Source organism: Fringilla coelebs (assembly GCF_963513975.1).
Source record: "Fringilla coelebs genome assembly, chromosome: 19".
In the NCBI taxonomy this organism is placed as follows: domain Eukaryota; kingdom Metazoa; phylum Chordata; class Aves; order Passeriformes; family Fringillidae; genus Fringilla; species Fringilla coelebs.
The window spans coordinates 13568528-13579479 of NC_140045.1; the positions used below are offsets into that span (position 1 = coordinate 13568528).

The window sequence follows — 10952 nt, forward strand, 5'->3', positions numbered from 1 at the left end:
CTCCTCTCACACAGACACATCAGGGACACAGCCTGTCTCAAACTGCCTCAGCAACTGCTCAGGGCTAGAACATGAGCTGAGAGGGTTAAAATCCTTCCAGCAGGCTGCTGGAGAGCTGCATGTCAGAGCCTGACTGCTCCACAGCCAGCCCTGCAGCAGCTCTGACCCAGGCACAGGGCTGGGGGTGTCCTCAGCACAATGCACCCCCTGAGCACGGGCACAGGAGAGAACAGAGCAAACTGCAGCTGCTTTTCACACTCCTAACCCACCCTTTTTACAGAAACACACTTTGACCAGAACAAGCCCTTTTCATACCTCTGCTTACCTGATTCACTTCTTGCAGTCCCTCAGACATGTCTAACCCTGCACACAGAGCTCCCTCAACTTGATCACATTTATGAGTCTTCCAAAAATCAGAGTCAACATAAAAATAGTTCTTGTGTCAAAGCAGCTCCACCAGTGACCCCCAGCATTTCTTCTGCCACATGCTGGGTATTAGATCCAGTGACTGACTTGTGGTAGGAAAAAGAATTAAATAACAAACTCCATTTCTTGCAGGTTTCTTTTAATACCAATCTTTGACACTCAGTAACGTGAAACATTCCCAACTGGACCAGCAGGAAAATGAAAGCAATTAGAACACAGATGCTTATATAATCCCACAGATTGTTCTAGGTTACACTCAGGCCTCACAGGAGGCAGCAGCTTAACAGAAGGAACAGCTTAAAGTCAGCTCCTCCAGTGCAGGGCTGTAAGAGCTGCCACCCACAGCAGGCTCTGGAACTGGGGACTGTGCCACAGCTCCCATTCTTTCCCTCTCCTACTCCAATAAAACGGAAAGTACATTCAGAAGTGAAATAACAGGGCTGCAGAGCCATTACAGAGGTAACAGTTGCAATTATCAACAAATACCTGCTGCAGTGTTTTACTTGCACAACACTGAGCACGTTTTCTACTTCACTGGTGCAAAGAAAGCCCAGCAGCCCTGTGCCAGGAGAGCAGAACCAGCAGGAGGCTTCCAGGAACTCAAAGCCTCACATAAACAGCTTCCAACGCTTTTTCAAAAGTCTTGGCATAAAAAAAAAACTATGGGGGAGTGAGCAGGGAAGATAATGCACAGTTCACTGGAGTTTGGGGGACTCTGAAGCTGAATCTAAACCTTTCCTCAGGCTTTGTTGTCCTTCCTCAAGAACAGCAAAACTCCTCACTCCAACCTGACTCGCCCCACAGCACACACACCGTGGGCACCTGTCCCCACCTGAGCCCCCACATCCCCCACCAGTCTCAAGGGACCATCTGGACACTGGCACAGAGAGATTCTGTGTGAGCAGCTCTGTTCATTTCAATCTTCTGGCTGAAGGGGGGCAGGAAGCAGTTAAGGAGAAGCTGCCATGATTTCTGGGGGTATCACAAAGCCACACAACCACCTGTGGGCAAGGCTTATCCAGGAAAGCTGGGCCTACCCCAGATGTGGCAACAGCAATGGCTTTAAAATAAATCACTATAAAGCACATTGAGTTTGGGATACCTTGGGTTTTCCTGCAGTTAATCACAGCCTGTGTTTGAGTGAGCAATTCCTTCATCCCCCCTATGCAGTGGCAACTCTGACTGCACAAGCCAGACTTGTGGCTCTGCCAGAGCATCAGAAAGGCACTCAGGCTCCAAAGTTTACAGACCCACTGAGTGGGAAATGTGCCATTTACCCCAGAACTGCTCCGTGTTCACCCACACTCGCCAGGCAGGCCATTAAACCCCAGCCAGGGCAGCTCAGGGGGTGGAGTCCCTGCAAAATCAGACCCTTGTGGCAAACCTGCACAGCCATGAGACACACACCGGCTCTGACAGCACATTTCTGTCCACAGGAGGCACACAAGGTGATGCTTCTAAACTTAAAATACATTTTTCAAAGTGGGATTGAAGAGTCTTTCTTGCCATCAAAAGAGCTTTAAATTGCTGGGTAAAGTGTCACCTAATGTCTGTCACAGCTTGTGACAAAGAGTTAAGTGTGATCTTGAAAGAGCAGGGTTGAGGGACCCTCACCATCCACCCTTCCCAGAGGATTTCATTTCTCCATCTCATTCTCTGACTCAAAGGCTTCTCCCCCCATGAAATCATATTCTGCAGACACAACTCGAGCACAAAGCAAGTCTGGAGCTGATATCTAGAAGCCTCCACAGTGGCATTTTACATGCAGGTCTTCTAAAGATGTTTCCTCAGCCAGGGTACAGACCTCAGTGAGCCGAAACCTCTGAGCAGAGCTACTCCTTTCTTAAAGCAACACCCCCAGAAAGTCACCTGGAACTCAGTTCAAGGGATAAGGATATTCAGGAAGCAGCACAAAACCAGTCTGAGCAAAACCATGTTTGTTCCAGACCTTCAAAGGACCTCCCAAGCCTGTGGGTATTCCTCCTGGGTGCCCTCCCAGTGAACCACCTCCAGCTCCTGACCTGCAGCTGAAGGATAGCACTAATGCAGCCTGAAGCCAGGATTAAAGCTGGCCACTCCAAAGCAGGGCAGCCCCAGCAGTTCAGTTCTGAGCTGGAGAATCACATTCACAGGAAGCAAAGCCCACTCCAGTAGGATATGCAGATCAATTTAGAGCATTAGTGACTCAAATGATAGTTAAGAAACACTGATATCCCTAGAAAAGCACAGGACTTGGGGGAGTTCAGCCATGAAACACAGAGTGAAACTCCAAGCAAAGGCAGAAACAACGAAAAAACAACTAAACTACCTGCTGCAGGTGTCTGCACCTTCACAGAACCAGCACTAACACTCCAAATGAGCCTTGTGGCAACCAATGCAACAGATGATGGTAAAAGTGGAGCAAGAAATGAAAGTCATTGCATCTCCAAAGCAAAACTGGGATCACCATAAGTGACACTCCAAGGATGCTTGTACAAATCCTGCTCCTTTTCATGCTCTGTGCTGCCACGAGCACACCCCAGAGGGACAGGACCAAGCAGTGCCACCATGCCTTTACAAGCCCTGACCTTCCATGTTCTGCACTTTGCTCACCTCCCCCGGCTCAGCAGTGGTGCTCAGAGCCTGAGATCACCACACTTGGCAGGCAGCAGAGATGCTGCAAGTTCCAGAAACTGCTGGCCACCCCTACTTGGATGTTACATGAAACTCTTGGAGTGAGTGAGCATCAGTGCCCAGGTCACTGTGGGCCTTAGTCAGCCTCCTGTTCCTGGACACAGATCACAGCCAGATGACTGCAGCCACCCAAAGCCCTCTGCTCGCTCCTTTCCTTTCTAGGGATTGAAAGGAAACGCGTGGCTACTTCACTCCACATTCTTGCATGTTTCACTTCCTAGAAACGCAACACTCCACTAGCCTGTTGGGAAATTCCAGGACGCCTGATCAGAGTCACCACCTGCACCTCAACTGCTTGAGACCAACACCAAAACACACAATTTTCATCTGGTTATTATGGGAGTACGATCTGGAAATCCAACCAGAGCTTTAACAGCTCCTGTCAGCATGGCCAAACCACCAGAAGTCACTTCAGCTCAGCTCACTGTGCTCTTGTCCTTACAGCAGGCAAACAGAACTGTGGCTGTGCCACACTCATGAAGCTCAGGCATGCCCCACAGAGCCCCCAACAGCTCGAGCTCCTGCAGTGTCCCTCTGGCCCGTGAATCTCTGCAGCATCCAGCCCTCCACACATCCTACTGCACACCTTCCCCACGCCAGCCAGGTTTCCCTTCAGCCCAGGAGCCAATCCTGCCAGCTGCACTGACCAGGGCTCTTGGGAAGAGCAGCATCCTCCAGCAAGGTCCCTGTAACTCGGCAAAGCCCAGCAAACGCTGGAGTTTCTCAGCCCAACCAAGCTCTCCCAGCTGGGGACAGGGAGGTCTGTCACACAGGCACTGAGCCCCTGCCTGGCAGCAGCAAGCACAAGGAACAAAGCTGCAGTCTGCCCCAGCAGAGCAGAACGAGCCCTTTGGCAAGGGAACGAGGTCAGGCACCTGCAGCACCTCAGCAACTCCACAGGCACGAGCAGCCAGGCTCCAGAGGGGGACTGTCAGACCCAGAGTGACAGTCCTGTGTGCCAGGTCCTGACAGCACCCCACAAACCCCTGGGCCTGTGCCTGCAGGCCCTGCACTAGAGCTTGCTGTCACACTCAAGGCCTGCAGGCTTTTAACCTGCATCGTGAAATAGGGCTATAATAATTGTAATGAATTTCCTAACAGCCATAATTAGGATTGATACACACACTGGAAACTTTTGACCTATCAACCTGTTTACTTTTTGCTTTCAATCCATTAATTATGCAATTAGTTTCCTTATGCAGGAGTCATTCCAGAAGTATTTTTCACCCAGCTCTGCTATGAGCACCTTGGTGTAAGGCCTTGGAGGAGGAAGCTGACAAAGACACACAAATACAAAAAACCACTTTGCAGTTGTACATAATTTTTAATAAGTCCAAATACTATCAAGGGTCAAGCTAAAAATGTACCCCCTAATCCCCAGATAGAGGGGAAAATGAGCCAGCTATCAGGACTAAATAAAGTGGATTTAAGCTTTAAGTGTTTATAAAAAGTGAAGCAAGCATTTAAGCAGATGTTCCAGTGTCTTTTGAGACAGAAAGTCTCCTTGTAGCTGTTCCTGACTCCCTGACCCAACAAGTCACTGTGCAACCAGTCTGCCAAGAGAGCAGGAGCTGCTCCTGACTGCAGGCACAGACCTGGGACAGAGCCCAAGGGAGGAGCAGGGTCAGACACAGCACCAAGGGCGCTGTGATTCCCAGCTCCAGAGCAAGATGCTGATAAGCCAGATGTTCAATCAGTGCTTCAAAACCACTGGAAAAAAACAAGCTTTATCTTATTGGTTTATTTTAAGCACTTGAACACATCCCTTCCTGGCCACTAGGCTGATATTCAGTTCCAAAAAGACATTTTGCACTCCCAGTACTCCCAAACTTCATATTTTAAATACCAGCAGAGCCTCTTATTGCCATTTTTAACACGCAGCAAGTTAAAACAAGAGATGTGCTCATTCACATGAGCAGTTCAACCCACCAATCCAGCAAAGTGAGGCCTTGTACCTCCCTCAGCTCAAGGAAGCCACTTGCCACTGCTCAGTGGATCAGTTCAGGAGGAGGCAAGTGCTCCAAGGAGCAGCACAGCAGAGCCCCCCAGGCTGCCATGTCCCATTCTGTGGCCAAAAGATGCTCACAGAAGCGTATTATTTGTTTTATGACAGAGCTCTTGACCTGTACACAGCACGGAAAAAGACTTTGGACTCACGCAAATGCTGGGGATACAAAGTATTTAGGCTGCCAAAATCAAAGCCAAAACCTACTGTGACAGTAGGGAGGGCAATCAGGTAAGGTCAGCTGAATTAGCACCCAGAATGCATCCCATAATTACTACTTACATAGATGAGCCCAGAGTAATAGCGATCCTTTAAATTATGCAATACAGAGGCTTCATTTAAACAGGTTAATTCTGCCATGTCTTCCACTTTGGAGAACTTGGGAGGATTCATCTTCTGAACATCATCTTTATTGACGAGCGCCTTCTTCCCGTTCTCCGCCAGTTCAACCAACACCTCGTCCCCTTTCTCCTCCTTGATGCTGGCTGCCTCGAAGCCATGGCGCTCCGAGGGGATCCACACCAGCTTCTTGGCAGTCCAGTCGGCCTGGGTGGCAGGGTTGTAGATGACAGCCCTGTCCACGAAGAGGTAGCGCTCCGGATCCTCCTGGCCCGACCTCTGCGCCATCCCGGCAAGAGAAGGGTCTGCTCCCAGTCACCCTGCCAGCAGAGGGGGAAAAGCAAAGAGCACGTTACACACCAGCCTCACAGCCCAGGGATCCAGCACCAGGTCCTCCTCTGCACCAGTTCCTTCCCTGGGAGAAGCTGCTGCACAAGCCAGGCCCTGCTCGCACACCTGTGCCACTCAAAAGCTCAGTTACCTGTCAAGTGTCACCCAACAGCCAGCAGGGCTCCAGCTGGGCAGCAGCAAGGGAGAGACATCACAGCAAGAGCTGCGGGCAGGAAAAACACGCACCTGTGTGCTGGGCTGAGATAAGGAAGGAGAGCAAACAAAGCAAGAGCTTGGCAGTAAACTCAGCTGTGATGGAAGAGTGAAAAACAAAAATACAGCGATAGATACAAACCCATAAATCTGCTCAGCGCATCCTGCTGCAAAAACCAGAAGGCGGCAAGGACGAGTTTTAAAAGTGTGGATTCGCAACTGCAGACACGAACTTGGGACACTTGGGGTTTCTGCAAGCCATGCAGGCAGCTAAACCTTGCTCATATTCTCCCTGAAAAGCTTTCAATTTCTACAGCCTGCTCAGTCCTGAGTGCTGACATCACCATATTCCAAAAAATGTCTCCAGATCTCAAGTTTACCTCCGGGCTCAAAACACTGCAAGGAATGATGCTGGATTTTCCAACAGCTCCACGGGTAATTTGAAGCAGAGAGAAAAACCACTGACTGACAAGAGCCCCTGCACACTCATTTTACCTGGCTGCCTCTACCCAAGAGAGGCCCCAGCCCTTTCCATAGGCACTGCCATGAGAGCCAGACTCCTGGAGCTGGCTGATCCATCTGCAACTGCCCACAGGGCGCCAAGGTAAAGCCTGACCCTGGTCCTCAGGACTTCAAACATCTTGGTTTGTAACACACACCACCTTCCCTGCTGAAGAAGCTCACATTGGCTACGGAATCCTTTCCCAGCAGGTAACCCAAAGGCCAGCTTGGGAACAAAGCCAGGGAGGCTCCCAAACTGCATTTGTCACCTTTCCTACTATGGCACGCGCCCTGATGGAAGCCCTGCAACCCAACCCTCCCGAGAAGAACGTGTAATTAAACAGGATAATTGTGTCTCCAGCTAAGGCAGAGAGGTTTGTTACATTGTCCAACTTTAGTGCTAAAGCAAGCCTGAAGTCACTGAACCCTTCAGAGGTGTGAGGAGCAGATCCCTTAGCACAGATGGCTTAATTCAAATCAAGAGATGATGACTCAACATTTAAAGTATTTTAGAAGAGCCTCTCAGAGAAAATTTCCATGAACAAAGATGGAATCGTCGAGGGCACACCTCTAAGTGATAGCCGGACTCCTCCGCCAGGAAATTGAAGGTTTAGTCAATGAATGCCACATTTGGCTGGAGAAGCCCAGAGATGAAATAAACGAGCTTTGAAACCCACGTGAGAAAGGTGACTGTGCCCACCGTGCCAGGCTCCAGCCCGAGCTCCAACAAAGCCCTGGAACGCCAGTGCCACCCTGGCGTGCCAATGGCCCTCGGTGTCAGGTCCTGAGCGCTGCCGGGCAGGTGAGACAGCCCGAGGCAGCCAGCGCTCCGCTTTTACACACCGAGGGGCACTGCAACCTGAAGGTCAAATAAAGCTCATACAACGAACGAAATTAACCATCATTGCGCCCAGCGGAATGAAAGGGTGAAGAGCGAGATGAATGCATTCATACACGAGTGCACGCCGCGGTCACACACCAGCGGTGAGACCGACGGGAGAGCGGCTCCGGAGCCAAAGCCGAACCTCGGGGGAGCGCCGGCACCTCCGGGGCCATCCCCGCAGCCGGGCTCGCAGCCCCACAAAGCCCAGCACAAAAGACCCTCTGCAGAAGCACGGCGAGCCGCAGCTCACCCTACCCAGGGCTGCTCCGCTAACAATGGCATTCAAATGAAACACACAAATGAGCACATTTATCATGCAGGAATCCAGCACTCCCAACAGACGACGTGCGAATAAAGCCAAAAAAAAAAAAATCCAAAAAAAACTCATGCCCGTTGTGAACAAAAGGGGGGCGGGGGGCGCGGCCGGCGGGGCAGCCCCGGGCCCGAGCGGCGCCCCGGGGCCGCCGCCGCGCTGCCCCCGGCCGGGCCCGAAGGACAAAGAGGCGGCCGCGGCTCGGCCCGGCGGCGCCCGCAGCGGCCGCGGCTCCGCGCCCCCCGCCCGGGGCCCGCGGGGAAGGCAGAAAATGGCCGAAAACGGCCGGGAACGGCCCCCTCCTCTCGCGGCCGGGGCCGGCACCGGCAGCGGGGGGGAGGGCGGCGCGGGCGGGCGGCCCAACAAGGGGGTCTTTGTGTGCCGGGCCCGCCGCCCCCGCCACACCCCCGCCGCGGGCGGGCCCCGCCGAGCCGCCCCCCTCCCGGTGCCCCGGGCCCGCCGCCGGCCCCGCCGGCTCACCTGTGCAGCGCCGGCCGCCGCCCGCCCGCCGCCCGCCGCCCGCCGGCTCCGCCGCGCCCGCTCCGCCCCGCGCCCGCCGCGCTCCTTTAGCGCCGCGCCGGCCCCGCCGCCCCCCGCCGCACCGCCCGCCCCCGCCGCCGCGCGCCGCGCGCCCATTGGTCCGCAGCCGCGTCCGTCGGCGGCTCCGCACGCTCCCATTGGCCCGCGCCGCGGCCGCTCTCCGGCCACAGCCATAGCAACCTCCGCACGCCGTGGGCCGGCCCGCCCCCGCGCCTCGCCCCGCCCTCTCGACGCCCATTGGCTCTCGTCACCCCGCAGCGCCGCTTTGATTGGGCTGTTGCCCCGCCCGTCACGGCGGGCCCCGCCCCGCGCTGCAGCACGGCCGGCGGGGGCGCGTCCCCGGTGCTGCAGCGAGCGGCGGGCGCGCGCCTCCCCCGCACCCGCCCGCGCGCCCCCGCGGCCCGTCCCCGCGGCCGTCCCCGTCCCTGTCCCCGGCACCGCCAATGCGGCCGCGACCGGAGCCGGGCTGCGCAGAGCCCGGGCCCGCTCCCCGCGCGGCCCGTCCCGCGGAGCCGGCCGCAGCCCTCGGTGACCGCCCCCGGGTCACTCCTCAGACGGTCGCAGACACGCGGTGTCCCGGCCGAGTGTCCCCGGGCCGCCTCTGCAGCCGCTCGGGCCCCGCGCTCGGCCCAGCTCCCGTGTTCTGCCCCTGAGCCGTGTCCCCGGCGTTCCGGAGCCCTCGCCCGCCGGCAGCGCCGATCGCGGCTCGGGCGGGACGCGGGAGCGGCGGCGGGGCAGAGGCGGCGGGAGCGGAGCCTCCGAGCGGAGCCTCCGAGCGCCCCGGGGGGTTGGGGATGGACCCCTCGGGGGACCATCACGGACAGCTTCCCCCGCCCTTCCCGGTGCCCTCCGTGGCCGAGGCTCCCGGGGCCCGCCCGGTGCCGCAGCCCGGCGCGGGGGGCGCAGCTCTGCCCGGAGCGCGGCTGTGCCAGCCCCGGGGTGCCGCGGCTCCCGCCCGCCCCGCGCGAGGGGCTCGGCGCTGAAGCCTTCTGGCTGGAAGGAATTTGTGTCGGATCCTCCTGGCTGCGAGCGGGGCGAGGAGCGGCGAGATGCGCCAGGAGGGAGCATCAGAGCCCGCCGGGGCACAGCTGGAATCTGGGGGATCCTGGGCAGGCTGGGGACAGGAGCAGGGACGTGTCCCCTTGTCCCCGTGCTTGGGAAGCAGGACTGTCTGTCACCGGGAACAGAAGTGTTTCAAATCGCACCTGCCTTTACAATCCAACTTAGAATTTTGGATGGGTTGCAGGGTGCAAAATGAGGCAATCAGACAAACGTGGGGTGCCAGGCTCCTGGCACAGAGCAGGGAGGGGATCACTGGCTCACCCCAGCCTGTCACTGCACACAGATCAGCCCTGCACAGCTCCTGGCGCCCAGGTTTCTCTGAAAGTCTCCCTGGTAATTACCATTGCAGTGGGAGGTCTTGCACATCCTGTTTCTCCGAAAATTCAGGGTGTTGACTCGCAGGCAGATGAAAGCCCAAAGGCTCGACTGGTTCCTCCCCTGCGTTTGGCTGTGCAAGGGCTGTGCCACTCCCGGGCAGCCCAGCTCGGTGGCCACTGCCCCGAGCAGCCCCAGGCACCGAGTGAGGCAACCCCACGTGGATGTTGGCTTGCCTAAATCCGGGCAGGTCCCGAGATCTCCGCGTTTCCCTTGCTCAGCCATCAGGTCTCAGGCAGATGAGGTGCTCAGCCAGCGCTCACAGAGCAACACCGGCGCCCTGGCAGTGCCAGAACTTTCCAATAGAGAAGCCTGATGGGTTCTCTGCTCCTTTTGGAAAGATCACAGGTACCAGGAGCAGCACCAGGAGATGCACCATCACCTGTGGTCACCCCCACAAGGCAGCCAAGGCCTGGGGATGGAGCAGCATCCAAACCTCGACACTCTCATAGCCCAGGGCAGCATGTCCACATCTCCCTACTTCCAGGAAACTTCCATTTTTACACATTCAGCATCATTTAAAAGAGAAATAGAAACACCACCCAGAAAACATTAATCTAGGCACAAGCTGTTTGAGGAGTTCAGTTTCTCCTAGGAAATTTTTTCCACGGAAAAATCTTTGAGGATCCTGTAGATGCCATGTGGAGCATGACAGGGTTATTATTTTTATCACACAATTATTTTTATCCAAGCTCCTGTTAGGAAGGAATTCTCCAAATCCACTCAATGCCTTTAACCCATGGAGGGAAAGATAATATTTCTGTCCAACCCAGGAGACTGGAAAGAGCAGAGGCTGGAGAAAGCAGAGAGAAACATCTTCCACATAGGATTTTTATTGAAATAGAAACTCAGCTGGTTATTAATCCTAAAATTACCCCTGTACCTTTACACCCAAGTCTCTTGATGCTGTGGCTACCAGGGCAAGCTTGAGGCCAAGCCTGTCCCGGGGGGTTCCAGAGCTGGGACCAGGCAGGCCAATAAGAACCACGTGAGCCTGAAGCAGCACTTCATATGTTTGAAACAACACCGAGAATTTAGGCAAAAAATGCTCCCTTTGTTCCCAATTTAGAGGTCTTGCTGCTGGTGGCATGTCCTGTGCAGCTCTTTTCACACTGGGGGATGCTCCCCTCCCTCCCCAGGGACAGCACCAGGCAGGACAAACTTCTGCAAGGGGCAGACACCCCTGGCACCCCAAGGCTGCTTGTGCTGTCCCATGTCCCTGCAGCACCCACAAATAAGCCAAAACCCCCTCGTTCCTTGGCTATTTGTCACTTTTGGCGCCTCCCTTTCTG

The 10952-nt window shown here is 55.4% G+C and overlaps 1 protein-coding gene across 1 annotated transcript in view; it reads right to left on the reverse strand.

Annotated features, from left to right (window-relative positions):
• Positions 1-8235, reverse strand: part of MYH10 (myosin heavy chain 10) — an 86543-nt gene extending 78308 nt beyond the window's left edge. The window contains exons 1-2 of the mRNA XM_084218643.1: positions 8164-8235; positions 5387-5763 (exon numbers count right to left, since the gene is read on the reverse strand). Coding sequence (XP_084074769.1) covers positions 5387-5731 — 345 coding nt within the window. The 5' untranslated portion in view covers positions 5732-5763; positions 8164-8235. The remainder of the gene's footprint in view (positions 1-5386; positions 5764-8163) is intronic.
• Positions 8236-10952: the final 2717 nt, after the last annotated feature.